The 26,921-nt window shown below is 28.3% G+C and overlaps 5 protein-coding genes across 7 annotated transcripts in view; 4 read left to right on the forward strand and 1 right to left on the reverse strand.

The window, feature by feature from the left end:
- Positions 1-26,921, reverse strand: part of LOC132921140 (Kv channel-interacting protein 1-like) — a 411,785-nt gene that overhangs the window by 299,436 nt on the left and 85,428 nt on the right. The gene's annotated exons all lie outside the window — the stretch shown is intronic.
- LOC132921141 (cuticle protein 19.8-like) lies at positions 5,331-8,928 on the forward strand. The gene is made up of 2 exons (XM_060984000.1): positions 5,331-5,481; positions 7,758-8,928. The coding sequence occupies exons 1-2, from the start codon at positions 5,470-5,472 to the stop codon at positions 8,568-8,570; spliced, it is 825 nt and encodes a 274-aa protein (XP_060839983.1). The 5' UTR covers positions 5,331-5,469; the 3' UTR covers positions 8,571-8,928.
- On the forward strand, positions 12,933-13,852 carry LOC132921158 (cuticle protein 7-like). The gene is made up of 2 exons (XM_060984017.1): positions 12,933-13,063; positions 13,242-13,852. The coding sequence occupies exons 1-2, from the start codon at positions 13,052-13,054 to the stop codon at positions 13,668-13,670; spliced, it is 441 nt and encodes a 146-aa protein (XP_060840000.1). The 5' UTR covers positions 12,933-13,051; the 3' UTR covers positions 13,671-13,852.
- LOC132921144 (cuticle protein 7-like) lies at positions 17,509-18,363 on the forward strand. The gene is made up of 2 exons (XM_060984002.1): positions 17,509-17,644; positions 17,759-18,363. Exons 1-2 carry the CDS (start codon positions 17,519-17,521, stop codon positions 18,218-18,220), a joined length of 588 nt encoding a protein of 195 aa, XP_060839985.1. The 5' UTR covers positions 17,509-17,518; the 3' UTR covers positions 18,221-18,363.
- LOC132921147 (cuticle protein 19-like) lies at positions 22,593-23,855 on the forward strand. Its single transcript, XM_060984006.1, has 2 exons — positions 22,593-22,753; positions 23,135-23,855. The coding sequence occupies exons 1-2, from the start codon at positions 22,742-22,744 to the stop codon at positions 23,651-23,653; spliced, it is 531 nt and encodes a 176-aa protein (XP_060839989.1). The 5' UTR covers positions 22,593-22,741; the 3' UTR covers positions 23,654-23,855.

Here is a 26,921-nt window from a genome sequence, read left to right on the forward strand (position 1 = left end):
ATCAAACCTTAATTAATAGGACTGATGTACTTGCCAGGTCAAAAATATGATTTTATGAATATTGTATAGCTATTTGAACTTTTGTTCATAAATAATTTTAAAAAAAAAACAGTGTGCTCTTGACATATTAAAACAGTTCATGTTGTATGAGATATTATCGGAAATTTTTACAAAGGAAAATTTGCTGACTATATGTACCGATACCAAGAAAAAAATGAAATAATGAACGTAAATGGATTTTTTTTACTACTCATCTGGTCGCCCCCACAAATCTCTTGAGCTATAGCTTTGTTATTCAAATGACAGTGAAAACTGGGTTTGTATTTCTATATATAATAATGTGGTTTTTTTTATGCCGCTGTTTCCCTTTTACCATAGAATTTATGATACTTATTATGTAATTTATACAAAACAGTTCGATTAAAAATAAATTTTTGATTTTTAAAAATAATATAAGAATTAATTAATTATAATAAATCTTTGATGGATTACACATAGTAATATAATTAATCTAATTTTATTTATACCGGTTATATCCAAATATTATTATGAGGTTTGTATAATATGTGCAATTTTAACATAACTTGTGAGGTGTGAGTAGTATAACTAACTTAATTTTTTTTTATAGTTATTTAATAGAAATTGCAAGAATTATTATAAAAATAAAATATTATAAATCAACAAACGTTCACAATAATAACGTAGCCACAAAAATTATATTTAAGTGGATTCATGTGTATTGTAGGTATGAATAAACATACCTTGAAATTAGTTATTTAATGGTGAATGAAATTAATTGTCATTTGGATTATATTATTTTAAAGTATAAAAATAATTTTGCTAAGACGTATCTTATGTATTCATGTCATTGGAATAAAAATATAAAACATAATTATAATGTAACTAATCAATACTACAGGGAAAAATCGATAAATTACCCATGTATCATTAATTAGCTAAGCTAAATTATTGGTCTACAAACATTTTAAATCAAAATAACTATTACTTCGATTAAAGATGTAGTTATTAAAGAATAGGTACATTTATTTATTTTTCTTCGTGCACGAACGTTAAAAACAAAATAAAAGTAGACATAACGATTTAAACGCTAATATTCAAATATTTTGTTAATTATAATTTTATAAAAAGTTAAAAAGTAATTGTTTTATAGATTTTGATAATATTATATAATCTTTTTCTACAGCATCCATGCTACATATAATGTATATTTTTACATAATAAAATAATATAATAGATAGGTACGTAACATTTCTGAACATACTTTAGAGTTCATCTTAAGATTCACTCACGTGGTAACATATTAAAACGAATTAATTATGCTAAATTTCGAACGTTCACCGTTTGACGTTGGGCTATAACACACAAACAACTAAAACGTGCATAAAAATTCTATTTAATAATAAATATTACAACACGAATATCACTGAATGGCGAATATCGTATACAAAAACACAAAAAAACTAAATTCCAATACAGTTTATTACAATAAATGTATTGCTTAAAATCATATTGTGTACATAATATTACTAGTATTAATGTATTATTATTATATAAAAATTCAATTTTATATACTATTAAATCCAAGTATTGAATAAACCGATCATTGAATTACAGTTTAAAATATTATGAACTCATGAATAAAATTAACAGATTCCCGAGAATGTACCGATTAACGCGTACCTAGTACACATTATTATGTTGATTATATTATGTTTATTGTTTAATATATTATAAATTATAATCATTTGAAAATTGAATAGTGATAGTATTTGTGTATATTATCAGTTTAAAAAGAAATTTCAGATAAAGTGTAATTGTTTACAAAAATACCTAAAATATAATTAATAATATTATTGAATTATTTAACCACAATACTAATAAATATCTTTTCTATGTAGTAATATAAAATGATCTTAATAACACGAAAATCTAGACAAATTTGTTATAAACTACATTATGTCATAAATTAAACTGTTTAAATATCTTGTTCAAAATATGATGATCTGTTTTACAAATTCAGCACCAAATATTGTACATTTAATTTTAATACTTTAAAATTTCAATAAATACCTGACATTCATGGTGTTTCCGTTTTTTGGTATCTTAATAATTATAAATTAAAATGAGTTTTTGGCGAATAAAAAAATATATATTTTAATAATATTTATTAATATGTATAATATTTAGTGTTATATGATTAGGGTTTTTATAGTTTATTTCTATAACTTTACTGGTCATTTTTGAAATTTCATCGATTTTAATAACTGCATGTAAGGTAATAAAGTGGATTTTTTATAATGAACAAAAGCTATTGGTTTAGTATTTTTTTTATTTTTTTTTTTGTTTTAAAAAATCTTTATAGCGTGGTAAAAGTGCTCTAAAACATTCATATAGCTTCTCTAATATTGAAAAGTGAACACAGATGATACTTCAAACAGATTATTTTACTAAATTCTTAATTTTAAAAATAATAAAATTATGAAAAATATGAAGCTTTTGGTAAGTTTGTTATTAAATTACAAAAAAAAAAAAGAATAATCTCGAGAACACTTTCATGTAAACAAAAGTGCTTCAAAAACTCCATGTCACGCGTATTATTATGACTCATCATGGTTTTTAAATTTAAAATATTACATCAAATTGTACTTATTTCGATGGTATATACATTAAATAATACCTAAATTGTCTTCTCTTGAATTTAATTAAACAATAAGTGATCTAATTCATACGATTTGAAATTCGATTATTTAATTATTATATTATTATATACGCATGTTATTTATAATATTTCATTTTAATAAATTAATAATATTTATATAAAAATATCATTGACAATTGATGAGTAAACAAAAAAACAGGAATAAATAATATACATATTTATAAACAACACAAAAATATGTTCAAATAATTTTAATTGACGGATAGATTATTGTTTATTTATTTATTCATTTTTTATTTTATTATTAGATCATTAATGTAACTTATAAGTACTATATGAATGATGAATTTAAATCTTGAATTGATGGATGCAAAAATATTAGTTTATTACACAATGAATATAGCGTACAGAGTTTTTAATTGAATAAAATGTCAAGTGCATTCAAGTATAAGCTCCGGGGTTTCTTTCTCTATCACTTTAATTGGATACTGTGGTGAGATCCAAACTAATGTAGTTATACATCAACTTTTAGAGATATTTACAATATATTCTCATGTCGCATAATGATACTACTAGTTAATGACCCATTTTGTTTGTATTAAAAGCACTATAATCTATAATATAGCATTTCGGTTTACCTATACAAACAAAGAAAAAAATATATAGATGACGAGAATAATTTATTTTAATATATATATATATATATATATATTAAGTACCTATAGTGGCTATTACCTATTTATAAACAATAACTATTTGAAATTAAACTTCAAAAAATATATATATATCATATAATGGTATACAAAATATTAAGTGGATAGATTGCCATCCGCAACAATGAATAATTTTTATTTTTTTGGGAAAAATAAACTATTGCATAAGAATAAGGATTCTGAACAGAGAAGTATTCAACCAAAAATGATAAAGATTCATCGTTATGTCTATGCTTGATTGTATTTCTTAATATTTACATTTTATGTATTTTATTATAGATTTATTTGTGAACCTTAAAAACATTAAAAAGTTACATCACTATAATAAATAGCTGGGTATAATTGAGTATATTATATACAATTTTTAGGACTGTTAAATATTTAATAAACAGTTATTAAAGTTATATATTGCATTTTACCACGCCAAAAATATCATCGTAGAATCGTATAAAATTGTACGCACGCTCCGCTCCGGACCAATAATGCATAATAATAATATATTTATTAACACCCATTAAAGTCAGTTAAATGCACAACAGAATTATTCATTATAATTTTAATTTAAAGGTAAGTAATAAAATACAATAAGTTTTTCTATACTTTACAATTTAATTATTTTTGATTTTTAGTGAACATTAATTATTCTTTAGAGTATATAAAAATATCAGTGCATAATGCATATTTGTAAATGTATTGACTCATAAAAGGTGGTTCAAAGGTGGATCTGATGAAAAATATTGGAATCAACAAACCTATATATCATGAGATTTAAGAGCAGAAGCCATTATCATTTTAAATTTTAAAAATAAAATATGTATCAATAAATTTGCATCTGAAGAAGTGCGATTATAAAATTATCAAAACAAGTTTGTATATATTGTAATCTCTTAATACTATTTATTAGCAAGTGAAGGAAATGGTGTGAGAACCGGATATCTCCACATTATGTCAGATGATTTTTATAACACACTGTACACTCAAATAAAAATAATTCGTATCAAAATCGTTTAAAAATGAGTCACTACTTGGGTTTATATAAAAAAAAAATTATAGGTAATTTTGATTATTTCGAAATATGAATGAATAGAAAACTATTTTAACTCGTCTAGTGTGGTATTATAATACACATAATATTACCTATTTACCTACGCAATGTACGAATGTCATTAAATTGACTTATACAAAAATGCCTTCGGCGCGTTGTCGAGGTACGAAATGAAATCTGGCGACTCGAGGTGGTCGGCTGCAGGTGATTGCGGAAAACACAAGTGTATAGCGAATATATATCGGTATAGTTATATAGTATATACCTATAAATACACTATATTATACTATACCGCTGTACTCTTGTCGACATCGGCGGTGCCCCAAAGCTCCACGTTCGCGGTTCCCATAACCCGAACGGGCCGAACGGTCTTGACCCGATTGTCGACAATACATACGCTGACATTTGTTTCGTCAAAAGTCGCGTGGCGCGTACACAATATCGCGTACCACACGCGTATTCTTTATGATATATATATTTTTTTTGTCACATAATAATAATAATAATAATTCAATTACCTGTATACGATAATACTGCGATATTGGGTATATATTTTTTTCGCACGCTCACCACGCTCGACACGTCATCGGCTTTGCTATTATTACTATTATGATATTATACATTATTATTATGTTACTTAGTATAATATATATATATAGGTAATACGTCTAGCTGTAACATATCGTAGGTATAGATATAATGTAATCGTTGTTATGTATTATTTACAATCGTTATTACGGCCCGGACGTCGTCGCACCGTCCCCTCTGGCTGGCGGCCCCGAGGGCTGTGGCTGCGGTCTGCGGCCCGCGCGACGCCGACGGCGGCGGCATTACACACAGCATTATGTGTACCCATAATATGACGTGTGTATATCGCGCATTATACGGAGATACCCCCACGCCGCGCCCGCTCCGAAACGTGAGGTCCCCAACTTTAAACCTATATAAACCGAAAACCGCGTGGCCGACGTAATATTGTCCCATCTGACGAAGAGCTGTGAACTGGTCCGAACACAGAAACCAAACAAACCATGGCGTTCACAGTGAGTATAATGATATTGTAGAAATACAATATAATATATTAATATTATGTTATTATAATTATTATTATTTATTGTGACAATAGTTTCGCGAGATTTCTGATGTCGGTGTGTAGTAGCCACCTACAATGGATATTCGTCGGGTTATCATTTCGGATACAATATAAATACGTATGGAAAACAATTAATGTCTGTGCATTACTCGATCGGTTTAACGATAAATTCGGTATCGATATCACGACTTTGAATTCGATCAATCGCACCGAACAACGTTCACGTTTTCGAGTACATCGTTAGATATATTTGAACACGTCCGGCTAAAATAATTATCATGTTAACACAATATTAAAGCTGTCAACCGAGTGTTTAACGAATTTTCCAAAGCATATTTCAAAACAAGACATACCTGACATTATATTATATCACTATAAAGTTACAAATGATGATCGCTTCCATAATGATATTTCGGTGATAGAAAGATCGCGTGTTATACCGTAATCTTTTTAATATCGTAAAATTATTCACGTGTAGTTTATTTTAAATATTTATTTTTATTTATTTCAAAGATTTCATTAATTGCGTATTTAAAAGATTATAACAAAACTGTAATGTGTTAAATTTCAGTTTGTATTGTAAACATTTGAAACATTATAAAAAATACCCAATAATCTTACTTTCTAAGTATAGACACTGTTATGAAAATTATTTCTTTTACTAGAAAATTATAATTGCAAAATCAAATAAATTTTAACATAATGACTATCATAGAAATATGTAAATTAGTATAATATATATACTCGTATTACATTATACAAATATAGAATACTTTTTTTTTGCTTTTAAATTTCACTCAATTTAAATTATTCAGTCGTGATAGTACTTGCTCAAGTTTGAATGAATACTTTTTATTCACTTTATACATTTATATTTTATATTGTTAGTGCCAAGTAGATATAATATATCTAGTTCATGTATGCTATAACCCATAACTTGCAAGGTACTTAGTTAATTTTTTAATCTTTAAATTAATAAATCTAATAAAACCCTATAGTAAACATATATTATAATGTATAATGTATTATAAATATATAATATAATTATTACTTTTAGATTATGAGTAAATTTAAAATTTAATTCTTTATGTTAATTTCATTTTAAACCTGCTGCAGTTATGTTTTTATGTAAATTGTTCCGATAGAAAACGTAATTATGGCTGTTTGATGATTTTATTTTTACAAAACGAGGTGACACTTAATATGCTTTCCTATAAAATATCATTCCTATTCTAAAGTTAGGTTATTATACTATGTTCAAAAAAGCCTGTACTAGTGATATAAATACTTTAAAAATCAGTCAAACTCGAGCAAAGTAATAAGAACTTCTCAAACAAACATATTACAACTGTTTAATATCTTACTAGCGAACATGTATTATGCAAGAGGTTGCATAGAGAAATAATCCATGTGACACAAATACTCTGCAGTATTACGCGATTTCGTAGTGCATCTGCGTTAGGTTTCCAATAAAGGAATTTTCGCTCTCGATCCAGAAATGATCAAACCACATAGTAACAGAAGTATTCCGCAGACGCTTTAAAATCATACCAGTCGTTTTAGTAATATTTCGTAGTACGAAATGCAACATTTTATTGATTTTGTACTTACTGTGATTTATTTACTAATGGAGTAGTATAATTATATGTTTACGAGCTTTGAAAGTTTTGCATTAAACTAACCAGTAGGATTGTCTATAAATATATAAAGTGATATAAATTTATCTAAAACGCGAGACATGTACAACGCTCTGCATTGATGTATACAAAAATATTGTTCAATAGTTGTATTCATTAAATGTGCGCAAGATTAAACCATAACGGCAATGATGGTAATTCATTATTGATTTTTAAATCTGACTACAATAATGTGTGCGTAATGTGCATACAATTTAATATGCATGACAGACCCGACCTCAAAGATTATTTTTCACGTCTTTTGTCAACAATGCTATTTTTTAATGATAATATTATTCGGTATACAAAAAATACACGTTTTTAAAATATATTTTCAACAGGCAACTAAAACGAAATTATTTTTTAATTGTCCTCTGTTGTATTTTTTCAAAACAAACTAATATAATACTGTTCAAACATAACTTTTGATTTAAGACCGTTATATAGTATGCACGATATATTTATGTACATAACCTGAAATTTCTAAAATTAAATTGACCAATAAAAAAAAAATTTTAATTACTTATTGTTTATGCGTCATGTGTTTTAGATTTTTGGAGTTTCGGCATGCCTATTATTGGTTGTGAACACTGTCACACCTATCTCTGTACCTTCGTACCCATCTTCGTCGTATCCTTCGACTACATCATACAACTCAGCTCCCGCATATACGCCAGCTCCTCCATCATACAGCCCAGCACCGGCCTACAAACCAACTCCATCATACAGCCCTGCTCCGTCATACAAATCGACCCCGTCGTACAGCCAAGCCCCGGCCTACAAGCCTGCTGGTCCAGCCTACAAACCAACCCCGGCTTATAAATCAGCCCCGGTTTACTCTGCTCCGTCCTATTCTGCCCCATCCTACTCTGCCCCGTCATACTCTGCCCCGTCATACTCTGCCCCATCCTACTCTGCCCCGTCATACTCTGCACCGTCATACTCCTCCCCGTCCTACTCCGCACCGGCACCGTACAAATCTCAAGAGCCCGAGTACCCGGCCAAGCCGTACAACTTCGAATACTCTGTCAACGACTACAACACCGGAGATGTCAAGAGCCAAGCCGAATACAGTGACGGAAAGAACGTCAAAGGTTACTACAGCCTGATCGAGGCCGACGGAACCAAGAGGATCGTCGAGTACACCGCCGACGAATACGGTTTCAACGCTGTTGTCAAGAAGGAAGGCACTCCGTCGTACGGCGCTGCCGCTCCGGCTTACAAGGCTCCGGCTTACTCACCGGCCCCGGCTTACTCGGCTGCTCCAGCATACTCGGCTGCTCCAGCATACTCGGCTGGCCCAGCTTACCCAGCGGCCCCGGCTTACCCAGCGGCCCCGGCTTACCCGACCCCCGCCTACTAACGAGTCCCTCGCAATGACTGTTCACCCATGATTTAACTATGCAGACGTCGCCCGAAACAAATGGCGAACGATCGAATAATAATAATAATAATAATAATACGTCACATTGATATTATGCTGTTCGCACATAATAGTTTGATCTTGTACCATCGTCGTTACACGGTTTTGTATAGCACGTACAAGCACGTTTTACGTGCGAGTGACAAAGCAATATTATTATTATTACTATCGTTTATTTATTTTATAAGTCTTCCTAATTTTTTTATATATATTTTTTTTTATTATTTTATATGGTTTACATACTATTGATTTGTTACTTCTGTGTTTTTCCTACTCTAATAAATATTATAGAAAATTATATTGTTTTACATTTTTTTTTTCTTCTGTCACATAATGCCGTAATTTTTTTTTTCACTTTTGATACACGCGTCACGCAGAGTTATTGACGATTTGCATCGACCGGTCGGGAAAAATACCACGTTAAACGGCCGCCTGTTGTGATACACATATAGGTACATGTGCGTGTAATATAATAATGATCATAATTACGTTGTAGAGGTGTACCCATCAGCGTAGGCGGTCGAAAAAGAAAACCGAAACAATAAAGTTTACGAAATCTGTCGTCATTGTGTGACAGCCATTTGTTTTAGAAAGGTTACGGTTATGGATAGACGATGGCTCTACAGACAGTCTGCGATAATAGCCTAAAACCATATTCCATATGATATGATACAAATACGTCGTGTATACGCATACACGTATTATTATTATACATACTATGTATAGATCTATATTATCTAATTATTGTGTTCGGATCAAAAATGATACAATTACACACGAATATTATTATGATGAACGTTTTGAATCGCCAGTCATATTATCATCGTAACTATTGCGCTACAATACACTCATATCAGTATTAAACCACTACGAGCAATGGCGTATGGACGGAATAATAATGTTATGTAGATCTGTTAATTAAATATTAACATAATGTGTAAACGTCTGTGATTCTGGTCGATTGAACAGAATAGATATCGACGTGGTGAGGTCGGATTTTAACGAGAGAGACAAAATTAAATGTAAATTAAAGCTATTTTACGTAATAGAAATAGGTTAATAAATGCACATTATAAAATAAATGCAAGCATACATCAATATATATAGATATGCATAGATGATCACGTCGAAGTAATATTTAAGTATATATGCCACGCAATATTCTTACGCAAAATGAACAAAAATGCATATATGTAAACACACCCAACTCAGTAGGTTGAAATACCATCAAGGCATCGACCTAAGGTGAAACTTCTTATATTTTCTTATTCTAAATGCATAACTGATGAGAGCCCGTTAATATTTATGTATGTAATATATTAATAATTATGTAATTATTTATAAAGATGGATAGCTTGTATAAATGTTAAGGAATCTTGCAAATGTGTACTATGCTCCTTACAGAATAATATTATATATCAATAAAAATGTTCAATTCCCTTTTAAAATATTATATTTTATAATACGTTATATATAATATAACGAGCAATTATTATTAAGACATAAATCACATAGTTGTATATTTTATATTTTAAATGTTTATAGTGACTGTTTTCTTGTTCGTTTTACAAACTATAACCTACTTGACGATAGTAGGTATGTGGACGAGCATCAACACGGTAGACAGCGTATAAAATAAATGTACACTAAAATTTGAATTTGATGATACTATAGAATTTAAAACAATAATCTGAAATACGAATTGTATACCAGATAAAATGTTATTATATTTATATTATAAAATGTAAATAAACTAAAAAAATATTATTTAATTACATTTATTATACAATAGGATAAGTAAGAACATGAACTTGTGTTTATTTGTTACTTTTCCATAATTAAACGTGCAGGGTATAAGAAATTTGATTAATTAATAATAAGCTATTATTTTACTAAAATAGCTTATTATTGTTAAAAAAAAAAAATAATTGATTAATTCAAAATAATGTTTGTAATATTTTCATTTTAGTTTAATTAAAAAAAAAAAGCTTATACAGGTCTAAAAATAGAAAAAAATCAATACGATATTTAGATAACGTGGAAGATTAGTAAGTATATTATATAATATTATGAGCCTTTACATTGTATTTTAATCCCTAAAAATCGGTGCGACTGTACGTGGATAATGTTGTCTAGGCATATTATATATTGCATTGCAATGCTTGCCGTACTTAACTCAAACGACAAAGGGTTCAAAGTTTCACGAACTTATATACAATCACAGAGACTTATTTATGAGTTATATTTTGTTGTTTCTACGCTTTTGAAAAACTCATTTAGTTTTAATTTATACATATATATATATCAAGATATTACTATATTTACATAGATGTAGTGTGCAATTTATCATATTGTAACAAAAATATTAAATAAATAATTTGTTCGAATATTTTATTAAAACAATAAACAATGTAACAAATATAACAACTCTTTATATAATTATACTTTTACTTTATGTTTCTACCGCACTTAAATTATATTATATCTTTCTCAAATTGCGAATAGTCTTGTTATATATTGCTCTGCGTGTGTGGTACATTTTAATTTTATATAATATAGTTTATTTCACCTATTAATAATAGGTAATACGTAAATGCTATAACATGACCAACATTCATGCATCTGGTATTAATTAGCGTGTGTGTTAATCTGTAAAAATTAATAATATTAATAAATATTGTTGTAATATATAAATTGAATCACGTATATGATTACATATTATATATTAACATTTTGTAAGATATTCAAATGCATATTGTATATTATATATTAAATTAAATACTTAAAGTTTTGATGATAATGTTTCATTATTCAGTCTTATATTCATTACCTTCATAGACAAACTATATATTATATTATTTATTATAATTATGTTTTGAAACATTTTCGTTAATTAAAACAAAATACTGATTGCTCAAAGTAATAATTGATTTTAATTTGATCACTATATTATAATAAATTCTGGTTGTATATATTCACGTATAACACAAGTATTGTATTAAAAAATAAAGTATGTACATAAATATTTTATGCTTTTTAATAGTCACATATTTTATTAATCTAAATCATCCAAGTTGTCTAAAGAACATGCGCTTTTTATTAAAACATATAATAAAAACATTAAGAACTAACAATAACTTTTAAACTTTAATAAAGTAATTTAACTATTATTGAATTAATCAAACTGAGATTTATGGAAATGATTAACAAAGAATATTATGTAGTTAAAAAATAAAATTGTCCAAATAAACTTACATCACTACGTAGAGATAAAAATGTAAAAACTTACAATTTTAATAACGAAAGAAAATATTTTTCGTTAAGTCGTTGGTTATTATTTTTGATTAAAAGTTTTAAACATATTATCATAGTTATTAAAATAAATTGTTATTTTTCGATTATTAGTTAAAATAAAATTATTAATGCTATATTAAGTCTATGAGAATTTTAATTTTAGGTTCAAAATTTATTGAGAAAAAATCACGATAGTCCTTCCCACCTCTTATACATTATAGATAAAATATTAAATTATAGGTTCGAAATCTACACCTATGTGAACATAGCATTATTTCTGTAATTTAGACGACAAGCGTAAACAATTAATTTAACCACGTGAATAGGTACATGTTTATGCACTAACTAATTATTACTAACAATACTTAAAAAAAAACAAACCGTTATGTTCAAGCACCCGTACATATATTAGCTACATTATTAGACGTTAATTAAATAATAAATTACGTTATTAAAACTTTATTAATTTAATTTTTATTTGATATACAGTTAGGTACTTAAGAGACATAATTAATAATAAAAGCATTATAAATTAAAAATGGTTTATATTATATTTGACCATCGTAAATAGGTTCGGTCAGAGTGATATATATAAAATGTTTATGATTTGTTTACTTCACGCATTATATATTGATATACATAATGTAAGACACATTAATACAATAATATTATTACTAATAATCCTTTTAGTCAAAATATAATTAACGTGATAAGTAAGTGTTATTGTTGAAAAATAAGTAATCAATAGCAAATGTTAATAATATATAAAGTATATACATAACTCTACAACTGATGTTTAAATTGTTCCAAAATGTCATACAGCATATGGATTAATTGGAAAGGATTTTTTAGCATAAGGGCGGTAACCATCCGTGTTGAATGTATGAAAAGAAAAATATAACATAATATTATATAACCGGTTCTATAATATATTATAGTAAAACATAATGTAATGTACAATGTTTAACAAATAAGGAGATTGGAAGGGATGAAATCACAGTTACGATTCAACATAAATACGGAGAATCTAAAGTGAACAGTATCAGTCACATACAGTGCAAATACGTTCCTGCTAATAGCACTCACAAAGCATATAGTTCAAAAACTATCACACACAAAAATATAAAATGGCCGCCAAGGTATGTATTACAGTTCGTTCCGAAACTATTTTTATACGGATGAACATAAATAAACATGAAACTCACTTTTATAATAATAATATAAAAATTAATGTTTGAGAGAGAGAGAGAGAGAGTATAGTTATATTTTTATACTATAGAAGTATAGACTATAAGTAAATTTCGTTTTTGATTTCAGATGATCATTTTCGCCGCATGCGTGGCCACCGCTCTCTCCCAATACGCCGCACCAGCTTACAAGCCAGCGTACTCAGCGCCCGCTTACTCAGCACCAAAGGCTTACGCCCCAGAACCCGCATACCCACCCACACCGTACAACTTCGAATACAGCGTAAACGACCCACACACCTACGACGTCAAGAGCCAATCCGAATACAGTGACGGAAACGGCTACGTCAAAGGATCTTACAGCCTTTTGGAAGCCGATGGTTCCACCCGCACCGTCGAATACACCGCCGACGACTACAACGGTTTCAACGCCGAAGTCAAGAACTCCGCACCGGCCTACAAGCCAGCTTACTCCGCACCAGCGTACGCTGCACCAGCTTACCCTGCACCCGCATACTCAGCGCCCGCTTACAAACCAGCACCGTACAAGGCGTATTAAAGACTTTCCCTCACGCCCAACCATTATCAATCTCATCGTCGATCGTGATGGTCGTTTAGTCGACATAATATGAATTGTTATCATATCGTTTTTCACCGAACAAATATTATGTAAAATATTATCATTTCATCAATGTGTTTATTTTGTAAATAAATAGTGAATTCAAAAATACTATAAACATATACTGAGCATTTATTTTTTATTATAATATATAATATAATTATTAATTATATATGTACAGTAGAATCCGCTTAATGGGGATACCGCATAATGGTGAAACATAAGCAGAGTCCCGAATAAATGTATTAGTTACATTATACATCGGTTTACTGAGACAGTCGGATAATAGAGACAGATTGATCACCGCCCCCCGATGTGTCCCAATTAAACGGATTTAACTATATATATATATATATATATTTATTTCAAACTTCATAATTTACGAGTTATCAATGGCTAATCAGACTATAAAAAGTCAAACAAAATATTCGAGTACACAATATGGTATTATGGTTTTAAAGTATAATTTCAAAACTCAACTGATAAAATATGTAATATGCGCCATATTGCCAGCTACAGAAGTGTGCATTAAAGTCGGCTTTCTATATGAAAGTTATAAATAATAATACATTTATATTAATTTAAAAATAAATCAGAAACTTCACATCTTATAAATAGTATATAGGTACACTGAATCGTTGTGTTTACACAATGTAGTCAACAATGATTCAATTAATAAAAAAATTGTATTCGTATTACATTTATACCTGCAGTATAATCAGTAATCACATACCTGTTATCATGATAATTAAAAAATCATGGAAAGTTATTATTTTGAACTTATATTTGAATTAACTTTTTATTCCCTAGAATGTATGAAAATTATTTTTTTTGTTCATATTAGACTGAGCGAACTGGGAAGTGTTGAATACGTATATTAATTTTACAATGAGGTATATATCTTTTTTGCGTATGACGAGTTTGGGTACACATTTTGTAGTAAAAAAAAATGCAATATTCTTAAACTTTGAGGTTTCTAATAGCAAATTGGATCTAGTTGGTAACTTTGGAGATCAACATTGAAAACTTGAGAACTTAATACGCGAAAACTAGTTTTTGACAACATATTCTTATATTTAATTCAAAAATACGAGTACAATACAGAGTGTCTCGTGAGGAGTTACTCATTACGATATCTCCTGAAATAATGGAGAAATCATAATTCTGTTTTTTTAAACAGATTCACAAGGACAAGAACTACAAATATTTCATATTTTAATTTCTTTTAATATTTTGGTAAAAAAGTTAAAAAAAATATACTTTTTTATTTATATTATTTTCAAAAAAATTAAAGATATCCATTTTATAAAGTTCATTTTTTTGAAAATATTCAAGTTACAAAATTTTATTTTCATTAATCACCTGATTTTTAATATTATTTCTAATTTTGAGAAAAACTGTGAATCATTTAAAACCATAGTGGCTATCTAGTGTTGTCTATTGATTATAATTATGTTAATATACCTAACCGTATTAAATACTAGGTATAAAAAAGATGTACATTTTGACATTTTTTACAATAGTTATTTATTTTTATTTAAAATTTCAACAATATTGAAAAAATAAAATATGTTTATTGCAAGCCACACTGAAAGCGTTTGCCAGCCGTACGAGCACGCGGATCACATTTTTGATACAATTATACCACTATTATATTAAACAATTAACAGTTTTTTAATTAAAATAATTTCTATATTTTTGTAAAAATATGGCGAGAAATAAAATGACAAATAAAATGATTTTTTTGTGAATTATGATCAATACTCATGCACACACTTGAGAAATTAAGACATTAATGGTTATAGTTAAGTTATATTTAAATTGGTTTGCTATTTCAATTTATTACCAATTACAATTTTGAAAATTATTTAATTTAATTTTGTTTTTATTTGAAGTTGAGTGATGAAACAAATGATGGAATAGTTTTTAAAATTCAATAACAGTTTAGTAACTCTTCATAATATAATATTAATATGTAAGAACACCCACCATTGCTTACACCTAAAATTATGTCTTAACAACGTGCAAGGAATGTTCTTTCTTTTATTTTCTATACTAAATATAAACATCTTATATGTTATATAGTGCATAATATGCCACGTGACTGCTCGTTCGCAACAATTGTGTTGTAATCGTTTTCAATAATATTTATATTATATTTCACACACACACACACACACACACACACACACCATATATATATTATTGTTTCATTTTGCTCTATACCCCTAAAGGTAGTATAAGATAACATAGTCCAATGCTTATAAAATAATATTTATTTTCCATATTCAATAAATAACATTTTATATTGTTAATTTACAATTATATAAAAATATATCTTTTTAACTGCTGTGTATGTATATCTTTATGATTAGTCTTTCCTAGTACTTGAGTTTTAAGTTTTGTAATAATGAAATATATTATAATATACATAAATGTGTTTTGTATGTTGTCATAATTATTAATTTAAAATCAAACACTGCTGATTGGAAAGTTATTAAATAATATTTATATCATTATTACTGACTATAAATATTTATTGTATTCGTGATTTTATCCAACTGAATATAAAATTTCAGCGAATCGATGCAAGATTGCCGATGAAATATTATATTCGTATAGCATAACAAGTAATGTATACATACATTATGTAACATAATACAACAGGTTTGCAAAAAGCATAAAGATCATTTATATGTTATACTGCAAACTAGGTTGAAACAATCCCTGATGTTACTCGACATTTTTAACGCATCAAATCAGAAACATCGGTAAATGTATCACAAAAATTAATAGTCTATAAATATTTACGAATTACAAAATTTTCAAATTCTACTCGTGTTCGTATTGCAAAACGTTTATTACGTACCTACCTAGATAGTGATTAGTATACGCATAATATACACTGCAGTGTTTCAGTTACACCATTGATAATATTAAATTTTTTTTAAATATTAATATTATCCGTTCATATATGTGAACATAGATGATATGAAAATGTACGACACGTAAGTATCAGTTTAGACCTAGTTGGTATGCTAAATTAAATTACCAGCGAAACACAAGTGAATCATAGAATGCTATGTCAACTATGTTCTCAACGCCGCGCCGTCATCGCGTAAAAAAAACAACCTCTCGTACGCCGCTGCTACTAAACTAGTGTATAAGCGGCGCGCTCTTTCCAGTTCATTTTTACACCTACTCGAATTGCATGATTGATAATCATTGAAATTGTTAAAAAAATTACTAATGAAATGAAAAACGTAAAAGATCGTTTTCGGCTATAATTAAACGGAATACCTACTATATACAAATCGTAAGATATTACTAAGAAACAGGATTTTGTGAAATTTTATAAATAACAATTATATTTTACAATATCAATAATATGAATATTTAATTTATACTATAAACGGCCGATGTATGAAATATTAAATGATTGGGTACATATTTTACGCTTTCATTTAAACAGTACATTAAAATGCTCTTTTCATAGTTACGAATATCATACGCGCGCGTTTCAGTTTAAGCTGTTTAGGTTGATACTTGCCACTCCCTTAGGAGTAACCGAAATAGCGTGTATCAATTAATGTATTTTAAATAGATCGTTAACGTGAATAAATTGATTTTTTTTTTTACAAACTTGAACCATATATACACTAATTCAAATTAAATGTGTTAAAAATAAAATGCATACTGCACGGGCGTCTCCGCCTCAACCGGTTCTTGTACGACACGATACAGTAACTGTCCAAGAGTATATTGTTTTCTATATACGACTGGGAGGGATGAGGCGACAAATTTTTAGCTTAAATACCATGTCTTTGGTCTCCGTAATCACCAGTTCATTTCTGCACACAGTCAAGCAATACATTGACCAAGCAAAAACAAAAACTACTAAAATGGCCGCTAAGGTAAGTTAAGATTTGATATTTTAAGACGTTTAATTTTTTAAACGAAACGATTTTTAATTTAAATTCATTAAGGTAAAAATGATTTTTTTTAAATTTGTAAATCGTTTTTTACAGATCATCATCCTCGCCGCTTGCGTGGCTACCGCTCTCGCCCAATACTCTGCCCCCGCTTACAAGCCAGCGTACTCAGCGCCCGCTTACTCCGCACCAAAGGCTTACGCCCCAGAGCCCGCATACGCCCCAGCCCCATACAGCTTCGAATACAGCGTAAACGACCCACACACCTACGACGTCAAGAGCCAATCTGAATACGCCGACGGCAACGGTTACGTCAAGGGATCTTACAGCCTTTTGGAAGCCGATGGTTCCACCCGCACCGTCGAATACACCGCTGACGACTACAACGGTTTCAACGCCGTCGTCAAGAACTCCGCCCCAGCTGCCTACAAGCCAGCTTACTCCGCACCAGCTTACTCCGCACCAGCCTACGCTGCCCCAGCTTACCCAGCACCAGCATACGCTGCACCAGCTTACTCTGCACCGGCCTACAAGCCAGCATACAAACCAGCATACTAATAATTTATTTTGTCATGTAAACCAAATCTCTTCTTTACCTTTTTTGATTTCATGCCATTGTCATGAAATTTTCATTATTCACCACATATTTATGTCATCGTTGTATTTATTTTATAAATAAATAATGAAATAAAATAAATAAAGTATTTGTTATTTTTTTACAATTATATGCACATACACATATATATATATTGTATATAGTTTAAAATTTGTTTCATACAAATATATACATATTATAAAGATAATCCTAAAACCTATATTTGATGAAGCGTCAGTATAGTGATAACCTATCACAGATATTTTCGTAAACTACGTTTTTCGTTAAAAAAAATTGACTATTTATTTATAATCGTTAGGTCTGAAAAGATGATTGGCTTCAAATAGTTATTGCCGTTTAATCATCGTGTATTTTTTTTTATTTAATGGAACTTACAAAAATGTATTATTCTTAATTTTTTGTAAAATATTATGTTCTATTGTCTTTGCAATTCTCAAATCTCTCTTACGTCTTACTTATGCCCTTAAAATGTATTGTGGTTCATAAATTATATCCAGTGTGCAAAAATAGTTTTTAAAACAAATATACAAGTATAATTAACATGTTGAAACAGTAAATTAATTATGTTAGTCAATTATTAAATATATCAAGGTACATTTTTATTTACATGTTTACAATTTTTATTGTATTGTTCTTTTATTGTTCTTTCCTACCTTCGTATGTATTTATAACAATTCTATAAGAGTCGAGTATTATATAAGCTTATTCGTATTTATATAATATTCTATATATTTATAACATTTTAATTACAACTAGGGTTTGGATTTGATAGCTGCTTTTTTAAAGAAATTTAGAATTAATTTCATTTTTCTTTTTTTAAATTAATGTAAATGTTTTTTTTTTTGTTTTCTATCATTTTTGATATTTTATGCAAGATTAACACTAATTGTGTAATTACGTATTTATGGTATAAATCAGTTTAACTTGCCAATACGACAATTTTTCGACCCGTCATGTTTTAAAAAATATACAGAAAGTACCACATAGAGTGTTAACTGATATACTTTATAGCTTTTGTCATTGCTAGTTTAACAAGACGAGTGGTTAATAAATTAGGTACCTATAGAAACTATAGTATCTATTATTCATATGTATTTTTAATAGGTAGATTAGTTAATGGAAATTTAATATTTTTTCAATTTTTGATTTATTTCAAGTAAATTAAATGCCAAATTTTTACATTACAAGTATTTTTCTTTACTAGTTCTAGTTCTCAGATGGGTTAACTTAACCTGACCATAATTGTCGAGATAAATAGTGCCTAGCTGTATCTTTCCTAACATAAATATAAGTTTTAAAATTATATCATGAACATTAGTTCTAACTTTTAATCAACAACTATTTTGGTCAATATTCAAGTGTACAAAACTAACTCATTTAAAGAAATTAAAGAATAATTAATATAACTTTATATACTTTATATTGAATTTAAATGTGCATGTGGATAAAAAGTGAATTGTTTACCAAAGTACATGATCATTTTAAACTTTGAGCCATCTGAAATAAATATTATTTTTTTTGTTTTATGACTAAGAAATTTAAAAATAATGCTCAAACGTATATTATAGGTATATACTTATTCTAAAAAGTATGAATACTAACATACGAAACTGGTCTTTATATTTTCTTTTCTAGTATAATAAAAACTCTTAAGAACTGCTAAATACGGATTGATATAATAAATAATATTATTACTTCTATTAAATTGATCATTATGTTATAATATATGTTAAAAATATATGTTAGTTTCTCAACTCGAACAACTTGAAATTATTTTGAAATTTACATTGAATACTAATATGTGGACTAAAAAATCACAATATTATTTATGTTAGTATGAAATTTAAAAATCTTTATAAATCATTTTTATAACATAATTATATTATTTTTTTTATTATTTAAAATTTAAAACAAATATGTATTGTAACAAAACATAAAATTGACATATTTAACGACCAATAAGGGCTATTTTACTAATGCATTCTCAAGTTTGTCCTGAAAACTATTATAAATTTGTTCAAATGATAAAGCGATGCACAAATATAGATCTAATAAGAAAATATAATATTTGTATTTACTTAAAAATGTTAGAGAAGTTTAAAAAAATATTTTTTCAATAATAAACTGTTGTTCTAAGATTAAACAAAAATATATAGGTATTAATTGTATTCTATTTAAAGGACGATACTTTCAAATATATTGCCTACGTTTTACAAATATACAACATAAAAAATTTTAATTCACTAGAACCAACTGTGTATTTTTAACTTAGCTATAGTTTAATAATTAACATATCGAAAAAAAGCCAACGCTTAAGCATACATAATTTTCTTATCTTTAACTTTGATAATTGATCAATTTAATCTTATATAAAAGTTAACAATACACAATCGGTACACAATCTCAAATGTATTATGCTGTATGCTTGTGAAACAGAGAAAATACAATATATGATAGTAGTCATATTAAAGAGTATTTTACAAATCTATTATCTGTATTATGTCAGAAATCTTATGTTTCCTTCAATAGTATTAAAAATCTAAATGATTGAAAATTGTATCCCTTATTATACTTAAAAACTCTAAAAAATTAAATTAAAAAAAAAATGTATTATTAAAGGGAATATTAGGAGTGAGTATACATAGTGCATCAAAAATCTTAAAAGTATATTTTAATTAAAATAGTAATAAGTTATATATTATACGATACAAGATTTTCCTCATAGCCTGATATTGATCAATTAAACCTTATTGTCTTATCTTCCAAAATTAATATAAACGAAATTAATGTATAATTAAACCTGCTTCGTGGCGATCATTCACAAATATTGAAATAGTGGATAAAATCCCAAAACTATTATGAATGTTTCTTTTTTTTTTATGCAAAACATAATAGTAAAGTAAGTAGGTACTAGTATATTTAAATGTCAGTAAAATTCTAGGATTATAATGAATAAGACAAATGTATATAGTTAAACAATTTAGTGGACAATATTATATATAGGATGCACGTAGGTTTGTAATAATCTGTTTATTATTTACTTATAATGTATTTTAATTATTCAACAGCATTTCCATAACAATGTATCAAATAAATTATTATATAAGATCGTATAGTACGTGGTGTTAAGTATATATATATATATAGTACATACGAAAAAAATATAATAATAAAAAAAATGCTAATTTTAACTTAACAAATGTAACCATAACATTTTGATATGCAAACACACAAATGAATCATAATTACGGTATAATCCTTCTATATAGGCACATAAACTCTACTTTCTCTTTGATAAATAATACTGTGAAAAGCATTATTGTTAATACCATATATTATCGAAATATTAAACACCATAGTGTTTAAAACCCATACTATGTGGTAGGTAATGTATCGATATAATTTACTGTAAAATATGTACCTATACTACAGTTTACCTACTAACACATTTTTTTTCTAATCATAGTTGGACGATCAAAGATGCGGTATCGCCACCACCACGGTAGATATTAATTCCCATCATCCCCACATCATCCTATTATTATTCTCAAATATTTCCATAGACGTTATTGTCATATTTTAAATTCCTCACTAGAATTTATGCACAACGCGAAAACGATATTACCGTGGGATATGAATATTATCGTAACCGTAAATTTATTAACAAACTATTTAAAACATATTATGTATATGTATAATATATTACACGATAGTATAACATTATGTAGGTGGCCTCTACGTCATGATATAATATTATATTATCTGTATCAACATGTTAATTTCGTCATTACGGTCGATTTATATTATTTACTACAACGCGGGCGAATGGTTGCTGTACATCTCGCGATTTAGGTTTTTTTAATTATCGGACATAATATTATGTGCCGTACGTGTATAATATTATTTTTCGGTTCATATATTATAAACAACGCGTGCACACACGGTGTCGCGCGTGTAAAATTTTTCCCCGAGGCGTTCGTATCGCGCACGTAATAATTAGGGTTAAAAGAAAAACATCGTAAATCGCCTTCGCGCCGACAATGAAGAAAATACAATCACGGTGACAACGACGTATGCAGTGCGTTCGTAATATAATATAATATATTATATAGTAACTCATGTGCACTCGACCTATATATAGATATAATATTGTATCAAAACCTGTTGTTTGGGAGTGGTTTTTTAATGCGTTGGACCAGTTTACCAGGTGAAGGTTCTCTCGTATACGCGTGTGAGCGTTTGTGTTTGCTCTTGTTTATTATTATTATTTTTTTCTTTACGCCATATTAGTATTTTTGCACACCCACGTACGGTAGCAACACGCGTTACCGTCTGGGAGGGATTATTTGATAACCCCCTAAACTTTTAGCATAAATACGGTCGGCGCAATCCAAACATCACTCAGTTCATTCCATTAACTTCAGTGTCTAGTATCTCAACAGAACACACACACACTCACAAAAATGGCCGCTAAGGTAAGAAATATACCACTCATAGGACGTTATTATTATGACAAAATAAAATTTCAATATTTTGATCAGTACTTCAACACGATTTTTTGCATGGTCTATATGGTTGATTAGTATCGTATGACAAGGAGGTTTTAGTTTTATATAATATATGAATTTAACTAATCGTTAATAAAAAAAATACAAGTATCTTTATTTTTTTCTCCGATAACTTCATTGAAAGTATACTATACGTGTCATATTATATTGTTTCGTTACCTATTCATAACTTGAGGATTAAATACGCGTTATTTTCACTAAATCACAAAACCATAAAGACATCTAATGGATAACACGACCGTTTGATAAAATTCTAACTTATAATATAAATTTTGTTTTTTGTTCTAGTTGATCATCTTCACCGCCTGCGTGGCTTCTGCTCTCGCCCAATACCCCGCCCCAGCCTACAAGCCCGCTTACTCAGCACCAGCTTACTCCGCACCAAAGGCTTACGCCCCAGAGCCCGCATACGCCCCAGCCCCATACAACTTCGAATACAGCGTAAACGACCCACACACCTACGATGTCAAGAGCCAATCCGAATACAGCGACGGAAACGGTTACGTCAAGGGATCTTACAGCCTTTTGGAAGCCGACGGTTCCACCCGTACCGTTGAATACACCGCCGATGACTACAACGGTTTCAACGCCGTCGTCAAGAACGAAGGTGGATACAAGGCCCCAGCTTACTCCGCACCGGCCTACAAGCCAGCTGCTTACGCCGCACCAGCCTACTCCGCACCAGCCTACAAGCCAGCTGCTTACGCCGCCCCAGCTTACTCCGCACCAGCCTATGCTGCCCCAGCTTACCCAGCACCAGCATACTCTGCCCCGGCCTACAAACCAGCCTACAAACCAGCATACTAATAACTTCCTCAGACATGTAAATCAACTCTCTTCTTCGCCCCCTTTTTTTCATGTTTTCTTCCTGTACCTCTGGGCCATCGCGTTCATATTGAACCATGGTTGCAAAGTCATACATTGCCACATATTAATATGATATAAGACAATGGGTACGACTTATGTATTTATTGTGTAAATATATATATCAATGTGTATTTATTGAAAATATCTGTGTTTTGTTTATTCTAATTTACCCTTAACGCTTTACAGCGTGTATACTAGTAATAATTGAAGTCTACACTTTAGACACTAGCAAATAGTCTGAAAAGAATTTTTGGGAAATATTTGATCAAATTCAGGTATATACCACTGAATTTGTGAAGTAATTAGCGTTCAAAAAATAAATGCATACAGCATGCAACTATAAGATATAGTTTAGTTTGATAGATATAATATTTTTAGAATAATATGAGAACATTTGTTACCTACCTTGAATAAAAATATTATATTATTCGGGAAATTATAAGTATATGTAACAACCTATTTACCTTAATAGTGAAAAGGACTTACATATTATAACTCATAATATTTATTAAAACAAAACATACAAAAATGCATAACGAATTGTATTTTGCTAAGATACACACTTTAAATAAATGTCATATTATACGAGGTATAACTATCGTAGGTATAACTTTTTTATTCACTTATAATTTAATAATAGTTATAGCGTGTTGATTATTCAATAGTTTAAATTGAAATGCAATTTTTTTAGTAACTATTTTAATATTCATTATTTTATAATAAATAAACACCGTAATGTATTGTGATTGTATACTCAGATCGCAATGTATCCTAAATAGCCTTTTTAATTGAAACCAATAAAATATACGAATGGATGCCAATATTTCCGTAGCAAGTAATTTCCTATATACAATCAAATTTTATAAATGTTTTGTTCTATAAAAAAAAGATGTAATATATTGTTACTTGTCAGTTGTGACAAAATATAATACAATTCGATTTGGTAATAAAATGAAAATTTAAAATGTGAGTTTTTAATAATATTATGATAATATAATATTATAAATATTATAAGTATACCTATATAATATGCATAGTAGTTATATATTAAGTTGAAATTTCCCGCCAATATCGTGCTTTTTTATAAACTTTTTTTAGATAATAGAAATATTTTTAAAATTATGCAAAGCGTGTAATTTAATGTTTTGTATTGAATTTTTTTTTACCTGGCATGTAGATGTAGAACAAAAAAACAAAAAATAGTTTTATTCTCATTCGATATTTTATTAATATGAAAATATCGTATTTAAAAAAAAATGAACTACAAAAAGGTTATTATGATAGTGGATTACCTGCTAACTACATAATATCTATTATGATATACTAAATTACTAAATGTATATACATATATATTTTTGATTTTATTTACATTAATTAATAATTATAATATAATTATTTTAAATAGCAACCCTCTAACTAGATACTTAAAAGCATATTAATCTAATTTTATTTTTTTAATATATTTTAATATCACTCTTTTTTTTTTAATTGTCTTATTTTATATCATTTAATTACTATTCTAATTTATTAATTTGAAATTCGTAATTATTATTGCATAACATTTATATGATATTCTATATCTTTGGCCTAAACGGGTAAAAAAGGATCTATGCATTTATAGTTGTCTCTTTATAATCTACAGTCTACACCGTGGTACAGTATTACATTGAAAAAAAATATTTGATACTTATATTATATAATATAAACAAGATATTTTATTGTTTGGTTTCTCTCTCTATCACACATTAAACACATGCAAAATGCATTCAAATAAAATAAGATTTTATATTGTTGAGTAATTTTAGGGTAAAATACGAGTATTATCCGTACACACTTTTAAAAAAAAATGTATATCTGTTTAAATAAATAATTTCATTATTTTTGAATTAGAATATAAGTATATATATATATATATATTCTAACAATAATAAAATCCAATGTGTCAAATGCTCAAAAATATTATCCTTATAATTATTGTAATAGATTAGCTTAGGTACAAAAATACTTAAAAATCTTAAAAAAAAAAATAGTTTTCGTTAATGTGTAGTAATCTACGCGGGTCTAAGAAGGAAAACAAATATTGCGCTTATATTCACTTAACCAATTTATGATTTAAAATGTCTATACCAAGTTGAAACGTGGTAAGCACATAATATTTCAAGAATAATATTTATAGGTAATGTACAGCATTTTTTTGATCCGCATATTAATTTATTATTAATATTTTATGAATGCATTTTAACTAGTGCAGTATAAATTTCATCTTAACTAACTCTACCAGTGATTATACTGATTCGCCCACACTAACCTATATATATGCATATTATTACTTAATGACTAACGCGTGTATTATTATAGTATATTATTTGATATCCATTCATCGTCATTCGTCATTATGCTCGTACGCATTAATATTACACAATAGCAAATTATACGTACAAGCACTGCACATTACACTCGTTTGATCATTCTGAGGTCATATTTCTCATAAAGTCTGTTTGTCTTACATATCGTAGCGGGCCGGTAGGTATAGCTGGATCGCGTCAATCTGTTATTTTAGAGAAAATGAAGAAAAAAACAGTCAAATATGATTGACGCCCAACCGGTACATAATAATACATAAATGGGGCGTAAATGATATAATATAATGTCATTATATATACATTATCGGTTGTAGTCGATGCGATTAACTATATAATAATAATAATATATAATATTATGTTGCACGTATTAGACAGCTGCAGCTCCAGTCACACACAGACGCGCGTCTATTACACGTTAGTTGTTACACTTTTTTTCTCTCACTACAATATATTAATGTACAATCTTTTTTTTTTTTTAATTAATATCGGGCGTACGTTGCATGGTGAAGGTACCAATTCTTAAAATTTAATTAACAGACGTAAAGAAGTATCGCCCCGAGTGACAATATTACGGGGCGTGAACAGTACCATAAAACAAAAGGAGGTGTAACAATAATCTGTAATAATTGTACCGTCGACAATAATTTATTTTGTGTAAAAAATAGTTTAAGCTCTAAAATTATAATTGTGGTAAAAAAAAAATAAAAAAAAAAATAATTAATTAATATTTCTGACATCAAAAAGTATTAAAAAAAACACATAATATACTATAATATTGAAATTTATTAGATTGTACAGTTTATGTTTGAAAAATATAATATTGATCAGTGATAACGTATACTTTT

Source organism: Rhopalosiphum padi, chromosome 2 (genome assembly GCF_020882245.1).
Source record: "Rhopalosiphum padi isolate XX-2018 chromosome 2, ASM2088224v1, whole genome shotgun sequence".
NCBI lineage: Eukaryota > Metazoa > Arthropoda > Insecta > Hemiptera > Aphididae > Rhopalosiphum > Rhopalosiphum padi.